At 53.0% G+C, this 26,842-nt stretch overlaps 7 protein-coding genes across 7 annotated transcripts; 3 read left to right on the top strand and 4 right to left on the bottom strand.

Annotated features, from left to right (window-relative positions):
- Nucleotides 1–355: 355 nt before the first annotated feature.
- Nucleotides 356–5,600, bottom strand: BDW74DRAFT_157192 (uncharacterized protein). Its single transcript, XM_073725097.1, has 2 exons — nucleotides 5,475–5,600; nucleotides 356–5,401 (listed from the first exon to the last, which is right to left on the bottom strand). Exon 2 carries the CDS (start codon nucleotides 5,295–5,297, stop codon nucleotides 801–803), a length of 4,497 nt encoding a protein of 1,498 aa, XP_073581688.1. The 5' UTR covers nucleotides 5,298–5,401; nucleotides 5,475–5,600; the 3' UTR covers nucleotides 356–800.
- Nucleotides 5,601–8,391: 2,791 nt separating this feature from the next.
- Nucleotides 8,392–10,498, top strand: BDW74DRAFT_180254 (uncharacterized protein; the record flags this gene model as incomplete). Its single annotated transcript, XM_073729696.1, has 8 exons — nucleotides 8,392–8,598; nucleotides 8,650–8,716; nucleotides 8,812–8,921; nucleotides 8,974–9,264; nucleotides 9,293–9,480; nucleotides 9,536–9,689; nucleotides 9,773–10,060; nucleotides 10,112–10,498. 8 exons carry the CDS (start codon nucleotides 8,392–8,394, stop codon nucleotides 10,496–10,498), a joined length of 1,692 nt encoding a protein of 563 aa, XP_073581687.1.
- Nucleotides 10,499–12,106: 1,608 nt separating this feature from the next.
- On the top strand, nucleotides 12,107–13,729 carry BDW74DRAFT_55009 (SAP domain-containing protein). Its single transcript, XM_073733134.1, has one exon. It carries the CDS (start codon nucleotides 12,796–12,798, stop codon nucleotides 13,675–13,677), a length of 882 nt encoding a protein of 293 aa, XP_073581686.1. The 5' UTR covers nucleotides 12,107–12,795; the 3' UTR covers nucleotides 13,678–13,729.
- Nucleotides 13,730–14,317: 588 nt separating this feature from the next.
- BDW74DRAFT_180252 (DUF3455 domain-containing protein) lies at nucleotides 14,318–15,167 on the bottom strand (the record flags this gene model as incomplete). The annotated part of the gene is made up of 2 exons (XM_073729695.1): nucleotides 14,318–14,425; nucleotides 14,499–15,167. The coding sequence occupies 2 exons, from the start codon at nucleotides 15,165–15,167 to the stop codon at nucleotides 14,318–14,320; spliced, it is 777 nt and encodes a 258-aa protein (XP_073581685.1).
- A 1,128-nt stretch (nucleotides 15,168–16,295) lies between these two features.
- BDW74DRAFT_169220 (uncharacterized protein) lies at nucleotides 16,296–18,620 on the bottom strand (the record flags this gene model as incomplete). Its single annotated transcript, XM_073726960.1, has 6 exons — nucleotides 16,296–16,769; nucleotides 16,856–17,745; nucleotides 17,802–18,178; nucleotides 18,240–18,295; nucleotides 18,392–18,506; nucleotides 18,565–18,620. 6 exons carry the CDS (start codon nucleotides 18,618–18,620, stop codon nucleotides 16,296–16,298), a joined length of 1,968 nt encoding a protein of 655 aa, XP_073581684.1.
- A 1,249-nt stretch (nucleotides 18,621–19,869) lies between these two features.
- On the bottom strand, nucleotides 19,870–21,377 carry BDW74DRAFT_54956 (C2H2-type zinc finger protein). The gene is made up of 2 exons (XM_073733133.1): nucleotides 20,581–21,377; nucleotides 19,870–20,523 (listed from the first exon to the last, which is right to left on the bottom strand). The coding sequence occupies exons 1-2, from the start codon at nucleotides 21,033–21,035 to the stop codon at nucleotides 19,959–19,961; spliced, it is 1,020 nt and encodes a 339-aa protein (XP_073581683.1). The 5' UTR covers nucleotides 21,036–21,377; the 3' UTR covers nucleotides 19,870–19,958.
- Nucleotides 21,378–24,350: 2,973 nt separating this feature from the next.
- On the top strand, nucleotides 24,351–24,970 carry BDW74DRAFT_157174 (uncharacterized protein). The gene has a single exon (XM_073725096.1). The coding sequence runs from the start codon at nucleotides 24,480–24,482 to the stop codon at nucleotides 24,936–24,938; it is 459 nt and encodes a 152-aa protein (XP_073581682.1). The 5' UTR covers nucleotides 24,351–24,479; the 3' UTR covers nucleotides 24,939–24,970.
- The last annotated feature ends 1,872 nt before the right edge of the window (nucleotides 24,971–26,842 follow it).

Genomic DNA, 26,842 nt, shown 5'->3' with positions numbered 1-26,842 from the left:
AACACCAGATACTCCGTACGACCAAGGCCCATCTCTTCTACGTCCCCCGACACGTCCGAGGAGGACTTGACGAGCACAACAGGACCCAGCAAAGGACAGGAGTCAGAACGGCAGCTAGTCACCAAAGCCGCGCGGCGCTATCATCGACATAAAATCGACTTCGTGAATCAGCTCGAGGACGAATTACAAGCTATCAAGGCAGAGCGGGATCAGTTGTGGATGAAGGTGTCGGAGCTGATGGGGAGACGGAGGGGCAGAGGAGAGTATTGGGCTCCAGGGGTGGGTCATGAAGACTCTGCATGGACTACCAATATAGAGCATAGAGGAGAAGAAAAGAAGGCTACGTCAAAAGGAATTTCTGATCACTTCAGTATAGCATTGCGGCCGTTATATACCGTATTAGTCCTTCATCGGGTCCCTGGCACTGCCATTGCTGGCTACAGTCTTGGTCTTTGAGATACTAAGTAAATAAGAAAAAAGAAAAACAGAAATCCATACAAAGATCCAGCCTCGTGGTATGAAAAGAAGTGAAGTACTTGGTCATCGTAGAATGTCACGTAAAGCAAAGCAGATGCAAATAGGCAATGTTCATACAGCCACCTTGGTATAGAGACAAAAGCAGAAAACAGCAAGGGGAATCCCAACGCAAGCTCATGCAGATATAAAACATAGTCAAAGTGATGCGAACGCCTGGGTCGTATGTCACTGACTCGAATCATTAAACAGTTTAAAAAACGTAATATAAAAGTCATCAATCATCGATCATCATATAAGCCGTGGAAAGTTGAGGTCAAACAATGTCAAACACTTGCTGTGCGGCGCTTCTCGCTTGGTTTCTGAGTATACGCAATCAGCAACTTGAACCCCGTTCCTCGTTGCTGACACTCGCGAAGGACTTTTTTATCGGCCCACAGACTGCGGTCGACGTCGCCGTTGGGAAGCACAGGGCTCTCATAGCAGCGCGTGTACCACCAGCGTCCAACGCGAGCGACGATCTTTCGGATAGACTCGTCATTCGATGGAGACGGCGAGGGATCTGAAAGAAGGTCTCCGAGAGAGAGGACGGTATCGTTGGAGGACGATTTCTCATGCGAGTTCGTGTTGGAGCGTTGACCCGGAGAAGAGCCAGATACAGCGGAGAGCGCGGTCGAGGATGTGATAGCGGCGGTTGTTAGGGTGGAAAGGTTGGAGGAGGCTGTGGAGGAAGAGGAGGCAGAAGTCCGGACAATCATGCCCGCGACCGGGATGCGGACCACGCAGCGCCGCAAGTTATCGAAGCCGTGGTGACCAGCCAGTTTCTGGATATTGTCGCTGGCCGGCTTGAGGCTGATACTGGCGTCGGAAAGGTACATTGTTTCCTTGAGCCTTCTGACGGCGCGGCGAGTGCGTACACCCATGTTTACCATATCATGGTCGAGGATGCTCATTTCGAGGTAGCCACCTGGACGAAGGACCCGCTTGCATTCCGAAATGATGTTGTTTTGGGCGCGCTCAGAGCATGCGGCCGGAAATCGTAAGACTGTCGCGGCGAAGAAGCCTTTGGGAAATGGCACGGGGTTCTCCAGACTGGCATGGTGGATGGTATGATGGTTTGTCGGTGGCTGCCAGGCTGCAGGATGCGTTGAAGCTGTCGGGCTCGGCCCTTCGTGGAGGCAGTAGACGTCGGAATTTGGGTATGTCAAGGCGCAGTAGAATGACCAGTCATCGTTTGCGAGACCGTCAACTACCAGGATCCGAGCATGCTCTCCTTCTCTAACATGGTTGTGCGCTGGGCTAAAAAGAACTCGCCCGAAAGATAACCAGCGGCTGGTCATTAGGGACCCCGATCGGATATTTGTCTGGGCTGTTGAACCTTCACGGTCGCGTTCGGCGATATCGAACAGAATCGTGTTTCGCTGGCGGCAGTTCTCAAAGCTCGGCGAAGGGTCTAGACTTGGTGAGCTTAGGAGTGACTGTGGCCGGTCAACAGTGATCGCAGGTGTGGGTATATCCATGCTGTGATCATTATTCCGTGCGCCCTGACCATCTTGATAACGAGCCATCATATCACTCACTGACGGCTGGAAAGTTGGGCTAAGGGACGAGTGTAGTGCATTGGCAATCTTGGAGCGGCGGAGATGTACAGAGTGGACGCTGCCTTCAGGTGATGCTGGAGTCAGAGAAACCGTTGGCTGTTGAGGCGACGCCATGGGTGCAGAGAGTTTGCTGTTGAGCCCAGCTTGAAGAGCACGACTTGCCCTTGCTGCCAACTCAAACTTTTCATGGGTTTCTAATGCTTGAGGGGGTAGGTTAGGAGTCTCCGGTGAGAGAACGTGGTCAATGAATTCGTCGAATTCGCCCCATATCTCGTCTTCCATGAAATCACTCCCAGGTCTAGGAATCACAGCAGTGATGGCGGCAAGGCTCTCCGATTCGCTCGATGTCGAGAATACTGAGTCTTTGCGAGGAGGTGAGAATGCTAAGAACTCATTCCTGGAGTAAGGGCCCGCAAGGAAGTCCAAAACACTCGCCTTCGTAGGGTCACGGAAAGGCGATGTCAGGTCGAATCCCACATTCCCAGCTCTCCGAAGCGCCTCGGACGTTGTTCCTTGTATGTTCCTCTCGGGGCTGTAGAAACTGTGCGATTGGCCAGGGGCTGAAATGGTTAGTGAAGGAGAATCGGCCACACTGAATGGTCTGGAGAAGGACTGAAAGGCTGGTTTGTGTTGTCGGTCTCGCCTGGAAACAACGCGCGGAATACGTCCCACAGACGCCAAGCGGCTTGGGCGCCTTTCCGGGGTCATTTCCTGCTTAGGTGCAATGGGCTCTTGTTGGGTGGGTTCCTTTGGCCGGGCAATTGTTGGAGCCGGTCGTTTCGTGATGAACTCGGTATAGAGCTTCGGCGGGGATGGAAGCAGAATAGACGGCTTTCTAATTTTCAGACCTTCTGGCACCTCGACAGGTGGCGTGTCTTCGTCTTCCGTTTCTTCCGTAGGTGGAGAGTCTTCGAGCTTATGAAAGATCTCATCCAGAGGGTCAGAATCAGTATCGACCAAAGCATAGTGGGCAGGTGGTCGGCGGCTTCCAATAGTGGCAACTTGAGCAGGCAATTGGGATACAGCGGCCTTGTTCGTCTGAACAGGAAGTGCAGGCTCCGAATCTTTCTGGAAGAATGGCCACTTCATATTGAGTCCGCGCTTAGAGGGCTTCTTCATTTCCGCGGCACTCTTTGGAGAATGTTCAGAGTCCTTCCTTTGTGATGGAGTTCCAGTAGGCCGGGTATCTAGGCGGGCCTTCGGTTTCTCCAGGTTAGCTAGGGTTGGAACCCTGGTACGGCTGTTGGATGCTGAGATGGTTGCCGGGCTAGACAGATCTCTGCGGTGAGAGTCCTTGGACGCACTTGCGCTTTTTGAAGCCGTTGAGGATTCGTACCGGAATCCAGCAGGTGCAACTGAATCATGGACTGGGCCAGGCGCAGACTTCGTGCTGAAAGTGCTTGTGCTTTGCTCACTTTGAGTCCGTGTCAGAGTTGCGCCCTCCATGCCACCGCCGTTGAGATACACTGGCTCCAGGCGCGCCAGAAGGAAATCGTCAAGCTCCGTGTCCGCCCGGCTTCTATTACTAGCCTTGCTAGAAACAGACTTGGTCGTGCTCGTTGACCTCGCCCTTGAGTCACTAGGGCTGCTAATACTGGTCTTGCGCCCACGCTGAGCATATTTTCCGTAACCCTCATGCCCGGTTCCAGCAGCAGGACCTTTTCGTGCAGGCCGACTCTCGTTCTGACGGTCACCCAGCTCGGGCTTCGATTTCTTGGGGAAGAGTCCGAACCTTCGAGTCCTTTCAGGGCTCAAGTCCGCAGACGATAATTTTGGCGTTTTGATCAACGTTTTTGGTGACTTGCGTGCTAGTTCTGGCGAGATCGGACTGCGGACTCGGGCTGAGGCAAAAGAGTTGAGGGAGTCAACAGACGTAGCTGCCGATGGATTGGCGGCCAGTCCTGTGGAGCTTTCTGCGGATATGCGCCGCTTATGACCCCTTATCGCGCGGAGCGGTATGTTAGTTTGGACAACGGGAGAAGGCTCTACCTCCAATTGATCGGTCCCTTCCCTACTTGGCCTAACAGGGATTTTGACTGACGGCCTAGGCACGGTCCGGTTTCCAACGGTAGTTGCTGGATCAGGGCGCATTTCGGCCGCGGGCTTCTCCGTTGTAGATGCGTCAGAAGTTCTCCTGGTCTGCCTCGGAATACTAGACTGCATCGACATCCTCCTGGGCAATTGACTGAGTACTGAAGGAGGAGACTTTGGTGTATCAGACCTGTCCATGGAGTCCTCACGGCTACCACTGAGTAATGACGTAGCCGATCCATATCCTTGGGGCAGATGAGGTGACTTTCCTGCTGCTGGGCTACTAGGAAGTCCAGGTTTTTGTCCATGTGGTGAAAAGACTGGCAGTCTCGTCTGCGAAGGACTTGGCTGTCGCAGTCGAGTACCGACTTTCATAGGTTGAGTAATCCCAGGTGAACATGATGATAGAGAAGCAGGGGTGGATGCGGATGTCCTACTCCATACTCCAGGAGACCCAGAGTATCTTGTCGACGGCGTGCTGGCTGACGGAAATATGGGGGTAAACGGAGGAAGATTCTGTGTATTGATCGTGGTTCGAAGGCTTGCCAGCTCTTTGGGCCCGTTGTGTACTTGCTGCTCCGCAGAGGAGCTCGTCGCTTGGTCCGGGGAAACCATTGGTGACGGAGTTTTCCTGGCTAATTCTGTCCGACTGGAGGATTGAGACGAACTAGGTTGGTAGCGATCTGGAACGATATTACTCGGAATAATCACATTTAACCCACCAGGCCTCATAGACTCCGCCTGCCGGTTACTATTGGCGTTGTGCTGACCTATTGTGGGCGCTTTCCTCCGCAAAACATTTCGCGGCCGAGCTTGGACTGGCGGGCGGTTGTCGATAGGGGTTTGGGGCACGACAGGAGTATGCAGGGCTCGGCGCACGTGCCGGTCTAACGTGGACTGAGAATCTGGCGGATGAGTGGGCGCGCGAGGCGGCATGTACGGACGAGGATCAAGGACGGGGTTCGACTGTGCAACGGTTGGGCGGTTCTCCTGCGCTTCAGACATAGAGGCGGCCCGTCGGGGTTTTGTTGGCCGTATGGACGGTCGTGGGATCTGTGCCCCGGACAATGATGAATTCGCTGACCCATAAGCGCTGGACTGAGTGGCGATCGCCGGCGTTGAGGCGTTTCGAGCTTGATGCCCAAGGTCCCTCAACCTGGGTATTCGGCCACCATCAGACCTGTGCGACATGGTGCGACGTTGTCTTCAATTCCCAGCTCCAATCTCCCGGGTATGAATCAGAATGTGGCGCAGGATAACGAGAACGTGGAATCATTCCGTCTTGTAGTAGATGACTGTTTTATGAAGACACTATAAGCCATAATATAGTGAGTATAGTCGACGATGGTCAAGATGAAGTGTACTTACACTTTGAAAGCATGGTACGGGGCGAGTGTACCTGCGGTTAGAGGACCCGAGTCAGATTCGCGCGAGCGATGTATATCTAAGCGAGAAAAAACGGAAAGCCCAAACCACGCGAATTATGTTCAGTAGAAAAGGAAACCAGCCCTTCTAGCAGACTATAGATGAGGTCGCGAAAAATGAGGCAGCTAGTTAAGTATATGAAGCTGTAGTTCGACCATAAAGAATGCGAAGGAAGAAGTAGTAGTAGGCGACAAGAATGTACAAGCCCAGGCGGAATAGGTAGTGCCAGTTATGCAGGCGCTCCGCCACAGGCAGGTCCGATGTGGCTAAGAAGGCGAAATAGATCCGAGCTGGGTCTGCACGACCACGTCAGAGTCGCATATACTTTCAGACCGCAGCTAGGTTCGAAAAGGAAAAGCTATACCGACGGGGTTAAGCTGTGCGTGTAACAGGAATAAACGAGAGTAGAGAGTCGACAGACAGCAAACAGCAAGAGGAAAAGTGGGTTTGCGGCAGTCTTGACTCTTGAGTCAAGATAGACCTGGATTCTGGACCTTTTTCAACGTGAGACCGTGCCTCGCGCTAATTCTAACCCTGCTGGGGCCTCTGGGTCTAGTGTGGGAATCAAGATCCTATTCGCAGGGCAACGATCCGTCTAGAGACGACGATGGGGGATCCTGGCGCGATGTGAAAGATCGACGCCGGTCTCGGATTCGATGCTGGTGTGACGACGGCAATCATTGGCGCAAGAACTGCACATTTTTCTCTTCGCTTTATCAACGGCCTCAAGCGGTAGTTCGAGGGGTAAAAGCCGTCAGAGCGTAGACGTCGTTGGAGGATGGAACTGTGGGTAACGGGAAAGCGACATGTCGACCCACTCTTCGTTTCGATATTTGCAAGCGACGACAGGTACGAGGTCAGAGGCGCGATGGCACCGGCTTCGGAAGCAGTTGGACAGTGCGAGGTGACAGGTTGAAGCTGGGGCGAGTGGCGGAAGATAGCGCAGAGACGGGCTTAGCAGAGCGGCCATAGAAAAAAAAGAGGAATAATATCAGACTCTCCACCCGCTGAAGGTAGAGACAAACAGCGTTGTAAGTTTGATGGGCGCAGGCATTCTGCAGTATCTCAGGGCTCCATTTGGGCCAAGTCACTGGAGCAGAGTGGTCTGATTTGACGTTGAGTCGGAGATTTTGCCCAAGTTGTTGCAAAAGGTCAAGAGAGGCACAGTCAGCAAGCCGGTCAGGTGCTGGTCACGCATCAAGCGATCAACCGGAGAGACCGAAGACTCCTGCGTCCTGCATCTCTACGTTCCCCAACTAGATACTCTGGAGTACTGACATTGCATTGATCAGTGATACTAATTAGCTCCGCATCATTATTGCACGTCTTCTGAGTCGGTTCGCTGGGCTGCTAAAAAAAGTCGCGTCTACCCCACTACTCGGCATGCATACGAGCAAGGCGCAGTACCTGCTACAAGATCTCACAAGATCTCTACTCCGTGTCTCTCGAGTACAGGCTACAGCTAAGATTGTTTTCGTCTCATAGATTTTCGTGCTAACGATTAACTTTCTTGTCCAGTGGACTAACCCCTGCGGTAACCATTACAGGGAGCACTTGGAACAGGTTCAAACCTCTCGTCGCAAAGCCAACGCAACTGCACAGCGATAGAGTCTCCGGATTGGACAAGCACAGCTGTACAGTCACAGATAACGATGTCGCTGAGAAGTCCGACCTGGCCAGTGACCGATTCAAAGAACCTCCTCGACATGAAGCTGAGACCTCCGGTCAAAGTTACGTTGGGACGGGCCGTGAACGGTGAACCAGACAGCGTCGCTCTCTGGATCTGAACGGTTGGCATTCAAATCCGGGGCAATGCTGACCATTCTGTGGCCGCTGCTCGAAGCCCCGGGGTCGCTGAGCCGTGGGTCCAGATCCGCCGCTAAACCACCGCTGAGCCCTTTGCCAAGTTGGGCGGTTGGAGGTTCGTCGTCGACTAGGACCAAGCGGCCAACGGGCGCGAAGCAACGCGGCCCTAGTTTTAGCCTGCTGGCCCAAATGTCATCTCAGCAAAAGGATTCGCCCGCGCAAGCAAAGGCCATGGCGACGCCGAAGTACTCAAGTGGAGATGGCGGTAAATCAAACCGTTCGATGGGGATTGACAGGGATGCTCAATTTCAGCCACCAAAGCCAATCAGCAGCCTTGGATCACAATCGGAGGATAGAGCCAATGCCGTTAGTTGCACTTAAAGTTCATGGTTATTTCCTCTCCTTCGTTTACGCCTGCGATCTGGATAGTGATGCAAGAGATCGCCCGGGCGTCCTGGAGCTGCAGCAGAGTGTCGATCGGGTTTGCTGCAGGAACCGCTGCCATGCCGCAGTTCAGCTGTGCCCGTGCCTCATGGCCTCGTGACTCGCGTAGATGACGACAGTGGACTGTAGTATGCAACGAGGCAGAGCTGAAATGGGAGTCTCGTAGAGGATCGTGGACCGAATCACCGCGACACAGGGTCGCTCGCAAATCGATCGCTATCACCCCTTGCAAATTTAATAACGGTCCAACGAGCTTTATTCTAGTACAGAATCTATACTCGCACCTATAGGAATCGAATGCTGCCGCATCAAAGCGCGAGCTAAGTGAGTCAGCCACGCAGGGTTCTTCGCGCTCGCTGCACTGCGGCGTAGCACCAGGGCAAGGATCATGATCATGGAGTACACCAATTTCGCGTTACGTGCTTGATTTCCATATATATGAACTTGTTATACCACAAGGAGTCACATCTACAGATAAAAAAGGTAAATTTGTAAATTTAGCTTGAGGTTGGAACTTGAAAAGAAGATCTTACCAGAATATATTTCTGTTCGTGGCTACAAACGCCGAGGTACTGCTCACTTCACCTTCCCCCCAACCCCGAAAAGCACCATGACCGAACTCAAAACCCTCACTGGAACCCCCTTCAATCGCACAGCATTCGAGTCCCTTTTGAAACGCCGCCTCTTCTATACCGAATCCTTCGGGATCTACCGAACATCGGGAAACCTCGCTGGTGACAGCCGCGGCCTCTACGACTACGGACCGCCAGGATGCGCCCTCCAATACAACATCGTGGATCTATGGCGGAAGCATTTCGTTCTCCAGGAGGATATGTTATAGCTTGACTGCACGATTTTAACACCCGAGGAAGTCTTCAAGACGAGTGGGCATGTCGATAAATTTGAGGACTGGATGTGCAAGGACTCGAAGAAGGGTGACTTTCTACGCGCCAACCATTTGATCGAAACAGTGCTCGAGGCAAGACTCCAAGGGGATAAGACGGCCAAAGGACTGCTACCGACACTAAAGTTGAAGATACCGGGACAGCGAAGAAGCGCAAGGGCCCGAAAGTCAGCGACGTTCAAGGCCTAAGGCTCAACGATGCAGTTGACAAAGAATACGAGGAGATACTTGCGAAGGTACATATATATTTACATCGTTCCCTGGCTCTCTGCTTACCATAGCTTCTAGATAGACAACTACGACGGACCCGAACTCGGCGCCCTGATTGAGAAATATGACATTCGCAACCCAGACAGAAACACGCCCGTGCTCCCACGGGTCCCCTCCAACCTAATGTTCAAGACAACCCTAGGGCCCAGCAGTGCATTTCCCGGATACCTACGTCCAGAAACCGCACAGGGCCAATTTCTGAACTTCAAGAAATTCCTCGAGTATAATCAGAACTCTATGCCCTTTGCCTCAGCGTCGATCAGCAAATCCTTTCGCAATGAAATATCCCCACGATCCGGCCTTCTTCGCGTCAGGGAATTCCTGATGGCGGAGATAGAACATTATCGTTGATCCAGAAGGTGGCAAGAAACATCTCAAATTTGGCCTGGTCAAAGACCTGCAATTACGCTTCCTCAAGCGCTCGACTCAACTTGCAGGCAAGGTGGACCTGCAAACAACGAGTCTCGCGGATGCAGTATCCAGCAAGATGGTCGATAACGAGACCCTAGGGTTACTTCCTCAGCCGTATCTACCTCTTTCTGCTCAGAATCGGCGTGGATAAGAACAAAGTCAGGTTCAGGCAACACATGGCCAACGAAATGGCCCACTACGCCACTGACTGTTGGGATGTAGAACTACTCACAAGCTACGGCTGGATCGAATGCGTTGGATGCGCAGACCGCAGCGCCTACAATCTTACAGTTCACTCCAAGAAAACAGGCGAGTCGTTAGTTGTCAGGGAGCCACGCCCTGAGCCTCTCAGGATAGAAGAGTGGCAGATAAATATCAACAGGGCTAAACTGGGCCAACCTTTAAGAAGAACGCAAAGGCTGTTGAAGCGGCGTTGACAGCCCTAACCCAGGCAGAGCGAGAGACCCTTGCCACGACACTGGACGAAAATGGTGCCATTTCCATAAGCATTTCCGACCTCCCTGGGAAAACAGAGATCTCTCAGGAACTAGTCAGCATTATCAGACGAACACGCTTTGAGAACGTGCGAGAGTATATACCGAACGTCATCGAGCCTTCCTTTGGCATAGGCCGCATCTTCTATAGTCTGCTTGAACATGTATACTGGCATCGACATAACGATACCGCAAGAGGTGTTTGTGTTTCCCTCCTAATCTACCCTGAGCTAAACTAATTTGTTTATTAGGTCCTATCCCTCCCCATCTCCGTGGCTCCAACGAAAGTCCTCATCGCCCCGCTCTCGACCCATCCGGAATTCGCACCCCTTACTCTAGCAATCGCCGAAACCCTTCGTGCTCAGGGCATATCAGTCCGCACAGACAACTCCTCTGCTAGTATCGGGAAGCGCTATGCCCGGAATGATGAGCTGGGTATACCGCTCGGTATAACTGTTGACTTTGACTCAGTAAAGAACGGTACCATCACACTGCGTGAGCGTGACAGTACCAAGCAAGTGCGGGCCTCCCAGGAGGACATCTTCAATGCTGTCATAAGCTTGATAGATCGTCGTAAGATTTGGGAGGATGTTTTCAAACGACTTCCGGAATTTCTGGGGCAGAGTGGTGATGAGTAGATAGACAAGACCCCGTACTCAGCTATTACTACTTGTTGATTAGGCGATAAACTGCTGTTTTTTTACATCTTTTACTCGAATATTCACTATATAAGTGGTATGGGTGTACACGAGCTGCGTGCAACTGGGTACTGTACCTACATGGGCAAGGAACCAGTGTATGTCTCTCTAGGTACCGCTCCTCCGACATCGCCCAAAGTATCCAGTACAAAAGTTAGTAGTACGACATCAAGTACGCCTCTCGGTTATCGCAGCATTTTCCGATCTACCGGTAGAAGCCCGACAAGTCCACCCTAACCCCTGTGCCACATGGCAAAGAGTGTGGCAGTGCCCGGAGGATTCCACCCAATGACGTATACCCAAAATCGCCACACCCACCGAAACCCTGCCACATCAGCAAAGCTCAGCTGTTGCTGTTGCCTGCTATGTATCGGAAGCTCCGATGCGAAGCTAAGCTCAGATCTGCCATCAGCGTAATTGTCCAACGCGCTTAAGTTGCCATGCTGTCTGCCTGTCCCGGGATGTTGACGTGGTTCCACTGACTCGAAAGATTGATTCTAGGCGCCCGTGGAGTGACTCGGGGGGTCCGAGATGACTGGATTTGAGAATTGGGGTTGCAGTTAGGTCTGGTGCGGCTCCAGCGGTGGAATAGTGCGCAGTGCGGTATGCATACTGTGACACATACGGAGTACCCTGGGCAGCTGAGAGTGGGTGACGCAGTCTGAGTAATTGGTCAGAGATGGGAGCAGTCGTGACGGCTTTTATTATGTGCTGCCGCAAGACGACAAGGGCTTGAAAGGCAAATGACTGGTTATCAGACCAGATTTGGGCAACCTTTTCGGGGAGCATGATACTTGCAATCACTGAGATAAAGTGGATGCTGAAAGGTATGCCTGGTGTGAACCAACAGACGCAAAAAACAATATCGTCCTGTCCTACATTGTCAGCAGGTCAAATTTATTCCCTTCGCACAAAGGACAATTCCGGTAAACCAGCCAGAGTTGGAGTTCCAGAGTAGCGGCACAAGAACGGCGCTTTCATCAACTTGGGCTGACCATTCTTCCTGGGTCTCTGCCTCTCTTACTAGGTCCGGATTGACGAGATCTTTTCTCACTTTCTCACTGCGGCAATCTAAGGCCATTTGGTTGACAGCAGACACGGTCGCTCCAAGCCCGGCGGCGCGGCACTCCAGAGGTCCTTTGCAATCAGGCTTACACTTTCGACAGAAGCATCAATGGCCCCGGGCCTGGGTTGAGTTCGGTCTCCTAGCAGGATTAATGGCATTAATGGCCGTACGCTCCGCCAATTGTCTAGTACATGTTCCCGATATTGTCAAGGAAGCTTTGGGTCCATCGCTGATAGGTTGCGCACTCATGCACAAGGCGCTCACAATGCTTGATACGCCGATATCCTTCCACTGGGATTTCGAGGAAGATAGGTGGATGCTGCTTTGATAAGGAGTTGATGACTGTGAGCATTTAGATGATATAGTCAGGGGAAATCGACATTATTGAGTTCATCAAATGACATGTTTGCCGCAGATCTCGTACTGTTGGTGATATTGCCGATTCAGAACTCATCATCATCATCGAGAGCAGCGTCTATCAGGCACTGAGGCCCGGATGTCGATGTTATGTCCGCTGAGGCAAGAGCACAACATCCCAGAAACCGGATGGCAGTCCAAGTGTTAGAGCCCTTACATGAGCTTTTGATTCCTTTGGCACGTAATTCTTGATAACAATGAAGGCTCTGGTGGCGGAATTGCTGTCTCAATTCCTTCGGTGCGAACTTTGGCCACCTTGCGCGAATCGTGGCACAGGTCAGAATCTTGAGGTTCACGCTCTCTATCGAACAGATTTCCCCTCCGAGCGGTCAGTTCGGGTCTAGCAGAGTCCTCTCACATGTGCATGCATTCTTCCGTGAAAGAGGGATTTCTGAACAGCCTCGAGATAGTTCTCAGTCGACAGCTGTGTTCCCGACCTTGAGGCTGGTGATATTACCTAAGCAACACGTGACCAGCTCCTATCCAGCCCGCGTCGCGTCCACTCCGGATCTCGAAGCCTCGACTCTTTGTAACCACCTCTTTCATCAAACACAGCCCCTTCGCATTCCTCCTTCCAATGCTCTAATGCGCTACTTCTGAATAATCTAAAATACTCATTACCCTTCCTTGCGCGCTTCAATTTGACTTCCTTTCCTCTCTTCCCACCCTCAATTCCCTCCGTTCGTCTCCGACAAACATTCCAATCCCATCCCTGAACCATCATAACCCTTCCATCAACACCACATCTTACACAATGGCCACCGACTACGCCAAGAAGACAAACGCCGAGCTCATTGAGATCCTCAAGTCCCGGAACCTCCCGCACACAGGCAAGAAAGCCGACATGGTCGCGCGCCTGCAGGAAGACGACAGCGCGAAGCCCGCTGCGCCGGCCGCAGAGAACGCCGACGACGTAATCGACTGGGACGACGAGGTCCCGGCTGCAGCTGAGCCAACTAAACCCGCCGAGACAGCGACAGCGACAGCCACAGAGACCGCAACCGCACCTGCCCCTCCCGCCCCAGCTGAAGAGGACCTCAAGACCAAAGCAGATGAAGGCAAGACAGGCGCAGAAGCGCAAGCCGACCCCGCCACGGAAACCGCAGAAACAGGAACAGTCGTACCCTCCGGCGCAGAGGAACAAGCCGCCCAGCAACCCGTCGAGGAAAAGCCCGCGCCCAACTTCTCAATCGGTCTCTCTGTGACAGATTTAGAGGAGGAACTGAAGAAGCGCAAGGCGCGCGCGGAGAAGTTTGGTATCACGGAGGACTCGCAAGCTGCGATTGACGATGCGGAGAAGAAGCTTGAGCGCGCGAAGCGCTTTGGAACAGCGGGTGAGGAGGCGCCTAGCGCCGAGAGCGTCAGCAGACTTGACCAGGCTCTGCCGGAGAAGTCGCGCAAGCGAGGCCGTGGTGAGAACGACCAGGGCGGCCGCGGAGGCAAGAGACGCAACCAAAACGGGCGGGGCAACAACCAGCGCCAGCGCGGCCGTGGGAACCGCGACCAGGGCCAGGGCCAACAGAAGCAGGGACAAGCGCAGAAGCCTGCGGCCACCGCGAGCGCCTCAAACGGCTGGAGCGACAAGGACAAGGCAGCTTTGGAGGCTCGGAAGAAGCGCTTTGCTACCGGCGCGTGATCGCGATCGTGACCGACGAACGAGGACTACTACTGTCGACATCTCACAATTCTTTCGCTGAAATCTCATATCGATGTCTTATCTGCTTATTTATCTACTACTGCTATGTTGTCAAATCATATTCGGCGTTTACGGGTCCAAATTTCTCGATATCCATTTTGCGTTGCAGCTCAGCTCTTTTCGTTTTCGTGCGTCGTACCACTCGTAGCTTGCGTCGAAACCGTGACAATGTTCTGCTGGCCAGGATAAAAGATACATCCAAAAGTCTTTGCGGTATTCTCAAACGGCATATCGAAGATACGTCCGCCATAAACTTTGCGCATGTTAGGGCTACGTACCATACCATACTCCCAGTTCCACCGGGTCGTCAATTCCCAGCAAGACCTAGCGACTTCAGGTTTAAGCCCTAGAGTCCATCTATGTGTAATATGATACAATATATTGTCACGTCTAGGTTAACGCTAAACAAAAGGCTTCCACCCAGACTCTGACCCAACGACCGAGAGACACAGCACATATACACAGAACGGGGAATAAGCTGCAAGAGACATATGCCAAAAAGCCGTCCAACGCGCCAACAAAAACCCAAAGCCGAGAGAAAGCCGCCCATTTCAGATGATTTCCTGGAACATGGTATCAATCACCCATAAAACCAGTACTCGGCCGTATAATCCACCGTGAACTCCGCGGGCATGCCCTCGCACGTAGCGGGTGCCGAGCCGCCGGCTGTGTGGACGCGGTAGACTTCCTAGAGAGAGTGTTAGTTCAGCCTGGTTTAACCAAGGGCAAGGAGGTAAGAGGGTAGAGGGTAGGAGACTCACGCGATACCCCCCCTCAACGGCCGTCAACTTCAACCACGGCACATCCCCCGTAATCCCGAACCCAGGCTTCGAGGGCGCATCCATCTGGTCGTCCTTCTTTGCGGCGATCCAGTCCGAGCCCGAGTCCGAGTTCTCCCTTCCAACACCACGCAAGTCAAAAAAGGGCGTCCCATCCGCCGTGAAATAATGCTTCCCAACCACGAGATCCTGCTTGCTCAAGCGTTGCAGGATAATCGCCGACAGGTCCGTCGTGCTCAGGGGAACAGGCATGAGGACATCCGGGAGGAGGTGCAGGATCGACTGGGTGCCTGTTGACGCGCCAGCGCCGTACTGTGCATCGAGGGCTGCGACGCATGATGCGTCAAAGAGGGTAGCGGTTGCTCCTGTTGCTTCTGGGGCTTCGGAATCTGAGCTCGAGGCGCAGGTGTAGTTTTGGGTTCCGCGGCCGAGGGTGATGGCTTTTGCGGAGAGGCCTTTTGAGGGCGCAGAGAGCGTGGATGGGGATAGGGTTGTTGTGGAGGTGATTGGACAGCCGGTGAGCTGGGTGTTTTGGAGGAGGTTTGAGATGATGGATGTGTAGAGTGATGAGGGTGCTGCTGAGGGGAAGGGTAGTGCGTTGGCGGTGGTGATAGATAGGAGGGAGACGAGGGTTATCGTTGCCCAGTTCATGGTGGCTCTGGTTGACCTGGTTCTCGAGGTTGAAGAGGTAACAAGCGGTGCGGTGCGACAAGAATCCAATGATCGCTTTCTATAGAGATAACCCGTAATCGATACTAGATAGGAACGGAGATAATTGACAGCAGATCGAAAGAAGTCCAACACTCGGCGCTCGAAGGTCTGTCCCTCGTTCCTTCTCACACAGTGCGTTCCTCGGATGTATAATATGCAGACGAAGATAATAAACAATCGGCCGTTACTCAGATCCGACCAGAACAGAAAGACCAGGGTCCTTTATATAGGAAGCAAACAACGGAGCGTTAAAGGCGCCGCGTTTATCTCCGCGTTCTGAAAAAAGATCAGTGGAGACTTCGCGAAAAAGCCGAGCGAACGAACAAACGTGGATCCAACGTCTCGGAGAAGCTCGCTCGTGCTCGTGGACCTGCATGGCTGCAATATGGGCGGCGCTTATTTCAAACTCTGTTGGTTTGATCTCGGTTGCACGCGAGACACAAGACACAACATCGCTGCAGCCTCCCAGCAAAAATGGTAAATGCGCCGTTTCTTTATGTAGCATGTAGTTTGATGGAGCTCAAATCAAACAGCAAGCGCTTCGCAATTCTTTCCCTTTCCCCTCAGTGTAGCATTCATTCACGTTGTTTCGTCAAAGCCGACGGCGAAGCTAAATTCCGTTAGCGAGGCAGACTCATCGACATCGACAAAGAGTGCGATTGCCGCCGCGCTCGCGCCAGTGGAGCTAACCTAACCTCCGGGGAAAGACCCAACACGAGTCAGAGTCCAGCTGCGCCTTGCCACGTCTAAATCCGCCGTGGAAATGTGGTTCCCTTTCAGAGACGTTTCTCTCAATGAATCGTCGGGTTTGGGGTTGGAGGTGTTGGTTGAGGCTATGGCTCTAGCGCTGGCTCAATTCCGGGAATTGAAAGGAAAAGCCAGAGCAGCCATGTAGCATTGACCAAGCTACTAGATCATAACGTCTCTTTCGCATCGACTCTCAATGGCTCGTCCGGCTCTCCAGCTTCAAAAGCTTTTGAGGCTATGGCTCAATTCCGGACCGTGGACGATGAAAGGAATGGAGATAGCCGCCATGTAGCGTAGAGTAGAGTAGCATCGCCCAAGCCACTAGATCATAACATCCCCCTCCCACCAGTCCTCAATAGCGCGGCCATAGCTCTCCGGCTGCAAAAACATATGGTCCGTTATTCCGTCCAACGTGGGGTCCGAAATCATCCCGAACGGGTCGAGGTCTATCGACGGCACAGCCGCAGCGGGCGGCTCCGCCTGGACAGCTGGTGGCGTTGTCACCGTCTCCGGGGGGTGCGTATAGATCTCCTTCGCGACGGTCTTGTGGCCTGTTATTCCTGCCGATCCGACGAGAGGGAAGTTTGGGTCTGGCGTCATGCGTGCGGTCTGGCGGGTGGAGGAGTCTGAAAGGATCGCGCCGAGGAGTTGGCTCGGTAACGGGGACCGACTTGCTCGGTCGTAGACTAGTAGTTCCCAGAGGAGTTGGGCGTTTGTGGTCCATGCTTGTCGCGAATGGGGGGCTTGGGGGTCGCCGGCGGAGACGTTTTCTCGAAGGCGTGTGAGTCGGTCGATCTATAATGGGATATTAGCCTAGTCTGCCTTTGAGATTTGCGCTAGCAGGACAAATATAAGGCTGCGCGCTTAGATGCAAAGCCTACCATGTTCTGGACATGTGGCCATCGCTGCGCCAACGGGTGGAGGAAGCGGACACATTTAGTGAAGCCACGCCGCGCCTTTTCCCGGAAGCTCGGGTCTTCGACGAAGCTGTGTTGGAGGTGGATCGTGGCTACGATTAGCACGCAGTGCGCAAGCGTTGGGTCGCAGACCTCGAATCCCTTGTGCTCAATTAGGTCAATCAGATGGAGGATCCACGCGGCATTGTTGGTAATAGTCTCGAAGGATTGTCGAATGAATGACTGCGGCATGGTATGTCGGAAGCTGCGTAGCCTCCGCGATAGTAGAAACGGGTGGTTCAGAAGGCACGGAATCGCCAGGTAGAGGAACTGCGTGAATAGCCACGGGCCCCAGAACTCGCGTCGTTGGTTCAGGTCGTGCAGGCGGTGCTCGTGGAATCTGTTGGCGTCGTAGCGGTACTTCAACGGTACCTGACTGTCAAACTCCATATGGCGGTAGGTAACGATGGAATAGTCGGAGTGCGGCGACCAGGGCGCTGGTGCGTTTGGCTCGACACGGCTCGCAGCGTAGGCCATGGCCATGTCCCAGACTTCGCCGACCTGGATGGCATATGAAACTAAATCGAGGTCCTCTCTGGGAGACACGGCCTGCCCATGTTCCGGCATAGAGCTCAGGGCAAAGGTAGGAGAGAATCCTGACCAGGTATTGAATGGCGTACGAACACCCGCAATCAGCCGCGCCGCCGATACCCCATCCCCTTGAAGGTTATGAAGGAAGTATATACTCCAAAGACACCTCCGCTTCTCGTCCGGGTCGGAATGCAATGCCCCCAGAGCTTCCCCGGACGTATTCACGCTCTGTGCCAGATACGTCGCCATATTCAGATGCAACCCAGCCTGAACGGTATCACCCGCTTCAACATCGTCAACACACACAGCTTCTCAAAACAAACAAGTAAGAATCCCATACCAGTGAAATCAAACAGCGCCAACAGACAAAGCGTCTGCAAAGTCGAAAGCTCCAGAGGCCCACGCCCAACGCGCTCCATAACAAGGGTCCGCGCCCGCCGTGCACAGTCGGCAATATAAGGACGTAAGTCACTTCCATCCGGACTGCGTCCAAACCTTAGACCGATAGCGTGGATCGCCAGGATCAGCTCCGGGTCACGAGCCTCCAGGGTCTCAACGAAGGTGTCCGGGTGGAACAGCGGGAGAGGCTGGTAGTTGCAGCAGGTGAGGAAGAGATGCGCAACGGTTGAGAGATCATTCTGCTGGAGGTTCGGCAGCTCGTGCTGCACGAGAGCCGGCCGCGAGACTTCAGCTGGGGTTGATGTTGAGGTGTGTGGTCTAGCATGGATTAGAAGGGCACAGTCGCAGCTAAAGAGAGAGAAAGTGAGAAGATTGGTACCTTAGGTTCCGTGCAAGCTCCTCCAGCTTATCCTCAACGCTCGATAACCGTTTCGCCTACACTCAGAACCCCATTAGTCCAGTCCACCTGGAGCCGATCCGGACTCATTCCGCCAGACACAGACACGTCCGCAAGACAAGAAAAACACCTACAATATCCGCGGCCGGCATCTCAAGCCCATCACCCGGCGCATAAACGCACTGCTGGCCAAGCCGCTCACAGAAAGAGCAAACCGGCTTCTCGCCGGGACAGCGCGACTTTTTCCGCCTGGCATCGCCGCATCGTCAGCCACGGTCGACGCGACAAGGACTAAGGGGTAACGCACCGGCAGGGTTCACAAGCCTGTCGAACGCGCTTGAGCGGCCGCTGCTCGTCGGCCATAGTCTACTTGTCTTAAGCTAAAAGGAACAAATGCAGGGTTGGAGACATATCGGGCTGGATGAAACTTCAAAGATTCTTGGCAGGGTGAAGATTGAAGACTGGGGAGATTTTTTGCGGGGCGGAAAAAGGCGGGAAGCTAAAACAAGCATTGACGGCCACGATCCAACTCTGCTAAAGGCAAAGCACAGCAGAGGCATAGCATAAAGATGCCCCTGGACTAGACTGCATGGTGACCTTGGGTGACAGCAGTTTCAGATATCACAAGGGCTCATCGAGTACGGACGTTGGGCTGTCGTACACGGGAAATGGCGTCAGAGTCCAGCGATGGAGTGACCAAGGTCGGAGTCAAGAAGAAAAACTACGGAGAGGATCAGATCTTTGATGTAGAATATTTGCTGAGCAACTATGTACAAGTCGGACTGACCGAGTGCGACTGCGCAACACGGCCGAGTCCATATTATTATGCCTTTTCGCACGTCTAAATTAGATAAAATCATGATAGTAGCGACAGTAGGGTGACACAGTCTCATATCCACATCCCAGCGAAGCAGCGCAAGTTAAGAGATTGCTGTTCCCAGTTTTTGTTCTCAGACCAGCAGGCCCCTGGGCCTGCCCTCCTCAGTCATATCGAGGACCAGATCCCACCCGGGAGGCAGGAAAGCAAAGGAGGAACCGTAGATGTACCCGTCGTAGTGATAAACCGGGCGCCCGAACGAACGAAAAGAAACCCATGTCACGGAAACGCAAGATGACTGACGCAACCCATTGGTATCAGAAAAAGGAACCCATGCCTCACAAACGACCATAACCAAACACCCAAGTCTAGCGAGAGAAAACGAAACGAAAAAGCGACATTGGACCTCCCATAGGAAAAAGCCGATACCTCTATGGTCATAAGATGGTAAAAAAGTCGAAAAGCATCACGGGGTATCCATCCGGTCCCTGAACCTTGCTTAGCCGAAAATCATGAGAAAAAACAAGTCGAGAGCGCAGAAAATAAAGAAGTATTCGGGGTATCAACTCTCTGCCAACATGGCCGAGACAGAAGGAAGAAAGTAGCGGAAGAAGTATTAGGCTGTTGTACAATGGATCGTGATCCAATCGGGAAGAAAGTATGGTGCCACTGTGCGAGGTGCGTGGAGAATTCGAAAGCAGAATCATGCACCACCCTTCACTCCAGGTGAAGGTCCAGTGGTCAGGGTATTCAGGATAGGGCAAGTCGATCGAGGCAATCACTCTTCGTCATCGCCCGAACCGCCCTCCTTCCCACCCTTGTGGACCTTCTTGTGGCGACGGAGGTTCGAGACAACGGAAAAGTGTCGACCACAGCCTTCCACGTCACAAGCAAATGCTGTAATTCATCCTGTTAGTATCACAGAACGGAAAAGGTGCTTGGTTTGCCTGGGACTTACGCTTCTCGCCAGTGTGACTGTACATATGGGTCTGTAGCGATGATGGTCGGGTAAACCGCTTGTCACACACCTTGCACTTGTGCTTCTTCTGGGTGTTGGACGGCATTTTCGAGCTGAATTGGCTCATCATGGACTGGGGTCCCGGGGGTGCACTGCCAGTGAGGAGTGTGGACGGGCGGGGGAGGGTGCGTGACAGGTGGCCATTCTCGTAAGACTCTGAAGTCGTTGAGCTGTAGTCGGTGACAGACGACTCTACCGACGCGACGGACGCGCTGTAGTATGGGTAGGAGCCTGCGGATGAAATAGACGAACCGGCTGAGTGTGCTAGGGGGAATCCGTAGGAATCTCCCGAGCCGCGAGAACCCCGGGGTCCGTAGACATTTCGGGGCGTCAGGTCCTGGCTGAGAGCCACCATCCCGCGGCTGGCATCTAGCGCATCCCCGAATGTAGGACCGGACGTAGGTTGTGAAGAGGCAACGCGAGCAGCATCACTAGAGCAGAGAAAATGGTAAGCGAAGATTCTAAAATAATTCAGGTGGTGTCCTTACGCATGCGACATTCGGCGGCTATCCTGGTGAACCGGGGAAGCATAGCTGATGGGTGCGTAGCTGGTTGGTGCGAAGCTGCTGATCGAGGGAGCGGTGGTGTAGGCGGGAGTCTGTTCGAACGATGTCCGGGGAATCTCATGGGGAAGACCCATCATGTCGGGGGCAGGATAGCTCGCAGATGTGGTCGCGGAGTAGTTGCTGCCAGCGACAATCGAGGGCGCGGAAACCGAGACGGAGTATGGCAGAGGGATGTGCGAGGGACGGCTGCTCTCCTCCTGCTTCATGCCCACGGGAGCCGGGTAGACGGGAGGCGTCGAGTGAGACGAGGAATGAGCGGTGGCCCAGGGGTCTGTAAACTGCGGCGCTTGACTGTGATGATGATGCGAGTGGTAGACACTGTCAAACCCCATTCCGCCGCCGTACTGGCGGTTCTGGTTTTCCATGACCATCGTCATTGAGGGTAGTCGTTGTGAAGGAGTGTGTGAGTGTGTGTCTGGGTCTCGCAAGTCTGTGCTGCTCGCAACACGGCGGCTGGGGGATGGACGGTCGAGCGACACGAGGGGAGCAAGGTATCGCGATGGTTGATCGGGGAGGGGAGGCGAGGCGTAAACAATTGAGGTGCAGTGATGCGCGCAGGGCTGGGGTAGAGGATGCGCGCAGGTGCAGATGCTGTGTTTCGTTGGAGTAAGAAGAGCGACAATCTGAGGCAGAGGAAGGGAGAGGGAGAAAGATGAGATTGAGCGAGTGTGAGTCTGGGGAAGGGCGATCGACGAAGCTTATGAACAAATACAGGATCGCAGGGACGAAGGAAAGCCCTGGCGTTCAGCGCTCTAGTGCCACTGACGACGTGCCGTCGGGGGACGGTTGCAGATCGTTACTTTGGGCCGCTTAGGCTTCGAAACCGCGTTAGTCCCAGTTGAGAAATGCAATAATAAATTGGATCTCAAATTTCAGTGTGCGGAAAAGGAGAGTCCAATTGGGAACCAGTTCCTCGGTGACCCTAGACCCAGTTTTGGTTTTGACTCTGCTGCTGCTGCTGCTGCTTTTTCCGCTTTGATATTAATTGTGTCCTTTATTATTTCTGTACTCCTCTAGTCTCCAGGGTCTCCACTGACCAGAACCATGGATTCTATAGCTAGCAGGCAAAGCATATCCCTCATAGTCATATCACCGTAGAGACAGAGACAGAGAAGAAGTGAGGCATGAACAAAGACTCAGCTCCCCAAGGCTTCAGAAAAAGCAAAACAGCAATTAGTTGAAGCAGGGGTAGAGACCAGGGAGCCCTGGAAACCGTCCATCTGAAACTCCGGGATCGGAACATTGCACGGTACCTAGGAGTAGCAGCACCCTCAGTCAAAGACCTACGTACGTACCCAGTGGAGGGCTCAGAAATTCGATCCAACCCTCTGCTCTGCAACAACTGCATGATAGCAAGATGATGACAGGGGTTGGAGCTGAGCTCGAGCAGTGGGTTCGCACCAGGAGGCAAACAGAGCACAGACTAGCTCAGATCCATCATCCAGGTACGGTGCGGCAGCCAACGCAAAGCAACCTTCCTTATCCAGGCAGGCATGAGAACATTTTGGCGTCTCTATCTGAGGATGTGCTGCTAAGTCCATATGCGGGAAACAGTGCGGTTGAAGGTGGGTAAGTTGGGCTCTGGGGGGGTTCAGGGACCTATGAAAACAAAAGGCTTTGAAAGGGGGGAGGAGGAGGGAGGAGTGAGTGGAGTGGACATCGTCTGTGCCGTGTCTCCTCCATAAAAATTGGTTATTTGTCAGAAAGCGACACCCAGTGCCAAGCCCCTGCTCGATGCATCAACCAGGGTTCGCCTTGAGCCCTGTCCTCACCTCTTGGAGAGGGTGGCGGGGGAAACTCTCGGTGGGAGTACGAGGTATATCGAGATAGTAGCCTACAAGTGCAAGTTGCAGAGGTTGCAGAGTGATCAATGCCATACGCCATCCTCTGGAGACCGCGCTCGAATCAAGCAGCCCGATTGCTATATAGTTTCACTGTGATCCTTCATGTCTGATCATGACCTCATCCCTTCCAGTCCGTTCAATATATTCGACGAGCATAGCCGCATAATCCGTCGTAATTATTCTTCTCGCGACTCGTCATCAAGATGATGAATGGCCAACACCAGGATGGGGCAGACGGCTCAACCCGATGAAGAGGCGGTCTACTCGCTAACTCATAATATAATTGCGCATGGTAAGAAGAAGTACTAACCAGCATCGCTGCACAACATGAAGAATATGGCTCTTGCCTAGTATGCAAGCATTGCATAAGAGCAGAGACTGTGAACGGATGACCAGTTGAAGAGCGTCTCTCTGCGGAGTGACGACATGTCCGGCAACAGACCCCCCAGTCGCATCAATCCTGCAGAGATCTAACTAGCTCTCCGATTAATATACGCAGTCGAATAGCGTCACTCTTCTCCCCGAAATCAACTTGGGTTGGTTGATATGATAAGTTTCCGGTCATCGCATCACCCCCGCACGGAGCTGACACTGCATTGTTGGCAAGATGACCATCGTCGCGCTGACGCGGGGGAAAACACCAGGACAATATGCTTGCTGAATAGCAAGCTTCCAAAGTGAAGGACGGTCAAGTGGCCGATGATCGTCCAAAGCCAAGTCGCGGAGAGTACTCCGTCATGATGAAGGATGGTCGGCACGCGCTCCCACCTACACTGTATGGTGCAGGTTCAACGGTCGCTCATGCGCAGGACTTCATCCCTGGTCTTCAGTTTCTCTGCACCATTGTATCTATCAGTCTGACAGGCTTTTTTCCGTCTGTGTGCAACGTCGGCTTCATTCCTCTTCGTGGGGTGAGTTGACTTGGTCTCCACCACCGACGTCAGTGGCCACGAGACGCGCTGTCACTGGGCTAGCGGCATAGCATTAACTAACCCGACATGCATTCAACAGCATCACAGTATTATTCCATCCAGTTAGAATGAAGCGAAGCATCCCGCGCGGCCAAATTGGAATCGTTATTGGTCCTGGTCTGCATTCTAAAGGGTGCATACTGCCTTTGGTACCAAGCATCAACGCCGGAGAAACAGAGAGAGTTGAAGACCTTGCGACCGTAAGACGGATACTTTCTCGCAGTCTGCATCCCAATTGTGACTATGCTTCTGTCGCGTGTTCTGAAAGTTCTGTTGCACTCGGGTGTTCTTGCGATCGTTGGCACGATCGAGATCTTAACTTTAAAGCCGGGGATAGACAGTGATCTTCGAGGCTTGTCGTACTGATTGGCATTGGAATGTTCTTGAGGTTCGAACTATGAATCAGCGACCCCAACGGAAACATGAATACATTCATGACCTGACCTGTCACTTGATAAAGTAGATACTTGAGCTCGCTCTCACCTAATATCGCGACTGGCTTCTCGGCAAGTCGTCTACACAACGCCATGGCAGACAAGGCGCCTGGGCATTTTCGAAGCCACGCTTAATCTGATAGGCACAGCTCAGCACATCGCCCGCCAAGGCTATCTGAACGCTTGCGGTGATCATGGAATTTGTCGCCGCTGATTCGACGATAACCGCCCCCGCAGGATCGAGCGACAGGACACCCGGAAGCACGCAGCAGCAGCAGCAGATGCGGATGATGGCCCATGTCCTTGCCACCATGTCGTATCACATTCACGGCTCTTCGAATTCTGTTCCTCAGACTAAAGTTTGGGATGAACCGGTTCCTGGGAATTATTGAACCGGCAAATAGTGTGCAGCCCGCGTGGCTAACAAAAGCAAAGATGAAGAAAGGTTCCCATCCAGTTCTATATTTCGAGGTCCACTTGCTCGAAGTGGCAGGTGCATAGGCTCGGGGTCGGGCTCGGGCTCCATGCGGGCTCTGCCAAAAGACTAAACACTAGCAAAAGCCACCGCCCACATGATCTCGCACGGAACTCGACGATGGATTCTTCAGTCCTTCCTCTCCTCCACTCCTCCGCGTCCCAAGCCCACTGAGCGACCACCTAAAATCGACCCGCCGACCACGTACTCACCGAGTGGACCCCGCGGGATATTCAGCGGAATATACCGACGAGCAGAAAATTCCCTTGTACAAAGTTCGAGTCGACGAGAGTCACGGATGCTGTTTGCCTCCGACCTCGGCACGGTGGGAACCAACACTCGAGGCTACAGTACGGATCACACTCAAACTCAACAAAGAGCTTATACCGGAAGTTATCCGCGATGTCTACCTCTTATCACACGCCTGCAAGTATGCTTAACCAATCAACGACAACACACCGATTCCCCTTGCGTCCTTGGTGCAAAGTACCGACCAATTCAAGTCCAGGTAAAAAGTACGATTCCGAAAATCATCATCATTGAGACATCAATCTAACTTTGACGTTTCTTTTGAATGCTAGACCCGCCGACCGTCTTGAATCGATATTCGATATGTTGATGCTTGACCGCTGTTCAGTGAGTGTACGCCCTGATTCGCTGTACTCTTCAGGCCCGCCATCCGCTATACCCTAAGTGGCTCTGGAGACATCAAAGTGCTTCCAAGGGACAGGGATCTTTCTAAGCCCGTCCTGGCAGCTCGTACATTACGGCTTTTGGTAAGAAGTGGGTCACTGGCACGGCACATCATCCCTTAAACGCGCAATCGCCCAGAGCCTCTCACCCAATCACTTAGGCCCTTTTTGAGACCCTGCTGGTCCTTTTCCTAAAACTGCTGCGGGGTGCCCTGTTCCAGAAATCCTCAGTCAACGGATGTCCTAGCCTGGTCTCCCTGCTCCAGAGCCCCGTCAACTTTTCACACGGACCACCCAATTTTGCGATCCTTTTTGAGGTCTTGTCACTGTCATGCAAATCAGGAAGGTGAGCCACGATCCTTGGCACATGCTGGTGGCTTTGGACCGTATGCTTGATGGGCTGGATCTCGCCTCAATTAGGTTGTCGACGTCGAGTGGCAGGGGGTTGCTGTCAGGATCAAAGACTCAGCTGTCCAATCTCGAGCAGCAATTTTCCCAATATTGACCGCGAGCCCTCCAAAAGGAAGGTGCCTACGGAGTTTGTACATGATCTTAAACATGGTCGCAGAGTCGATGCAGCCTCTGGAAAGTACAATCTCTACCCCGTCCATGCACCGTACGGTTTAGGAGCAATTAGACATGATTATTGCAGCAGACTACTATCATCCATCAGGTCAGCGCCCTGTTTGATCCGACGGCCAGATTCTCTAGGACTCCGGTACGTAGTCGGCAAACAGCCCTAACTCTATTCTCCAGCTTCTCGTGCTATCCGGGTGCAGGACAGCAGTAACATCGATGATATTGTGATACTACTCTGCAAATCCCCGTATAACAGCAATCGTCAGGAACAGTCGATCCGGCATTCTGGTACAAGCGCGATTAGCGAGCGATCGAGGTGAAACGTGTGAGGATCGACTTGACATGAAGGTTTAAAAATATACACCCTGACTAAGGCCCATCTGTCATCTGCATAGGGTCGATCACAGGCGGCAGATCGTCGTTGATTGGCGTCTTTACGAACGACTTGACTCAGTGTACGAGCTTATATAAGCTCAGACCACTGAGCTCCATGCTTCTCGGACCTCCAGTCTCCAGTACGGCCGTCCTCCAATTCTGCACAGACGAACCTCGATGGCGGACTCCGGATTTGAAGACAACCCGGACAGTGGCCGCGTGACTTTCAGGTCTCTCGGACTCCCACGATCCGCTCCCAACCGACCTCAGAACTTCTATCAAGAAGGTTCAACATCCATTTTCAGTTTTGGGAGTAGCGTTCAGGTTCCATTGTCCCAGGCCCTCAAATTTGACATGGCTGGGCGCTCTACCAATAGACGCCACGAGCAATATGGATAAGGCGAAGTATCGAAGGGGGGATTGTAAGCCACCAACGCCACCCAGGCCATGGTCACAACGAGCGGGCCTCAGCAGCGGAAATGAATGCCTCTGCCCCGCCAGGAAACCCCAGCCAATTTAGTGGCTACTAGGCCTTAATCAAACAGGGCTTCCCCAGGCACGGCAGATAATCGATAGCCGAGCTTGGCCCAGCCTTGATTGTCCAATCATCTCTTGCGCCCCACAAGAGCTTACGCGTGCAAATCCATCTTGACCCAATGACCAAGCTTTTCCTGAAGCGCCTTGCCTGTTCAGGAATCCAAAATTTGCCCGCAAGGGTTCCCCATGTCTTCAGTGAGGGGAACTGCTCTGCGAATTGAGTATCTGTGATATTGCAGCAGCATCCAATTACTCTGCATCATTCTATCGCCTCCTT

Source organism: Aspergillus multicolor (genome assembly GCF_047715735.1).
Source record: "Aspergillus multicolor strain CBS 133.54 unplaced genomic scaffold BDW74scaffold_21, whole genome shotgun sequence".
Taxonomy (NCBI): domain Eukaryota; kingdom Fungi; phylum Ascomycota; class Eurotiomycetes; order Eurotiales; family Aspergillaceae; genus Aspergillus; species Aspergillus multicolor.
Note: the sequence above shows the minus strand (reverse complement) of the source record. Positions and strands in the feature narration are given on the sequence as shown.

Bases quoted from the DNA above. Each gene is read 5' to 3' on its own strand.
- BDW74DRAFT_157192 (XM_073725097.1), bottom strand. From the start codon at position 5,297: ATGTCGCACAGGTCTGATGGTGGCCGAATACCCAGGTTGAGGGACCTT.
- BDW74DRAFT_55009 (XM_073733134.1), top strand. From the start codon at position 12,796: ATGGCCACCGACTACGCCAAGAAGACAAACGCCGAGCTCATTGAGATC.
- BDW74DRAFT_157174 (XM_073725096.1), top strand. From the start codon at position 24,480: ATGATCTCGCACGGAACTCGACGATGGATTCTTCAGTCCTTCCTCTCC.
- BDW74DRAFT_54956 (XM_073733133.1), bottom strand. From the start codon at position 21,035: ATGACGATGGTCATGGAAAACCAGAACCGCCAGTACGGCGGCGGAATG. The intron at 20,524-20,580 runs GTAAGGACACCA...TCTCTGCTCTAG, and splicing joins AGCCGCCGAATGTCGCATGC to TGATGCTGCTCGCGTTGCCT.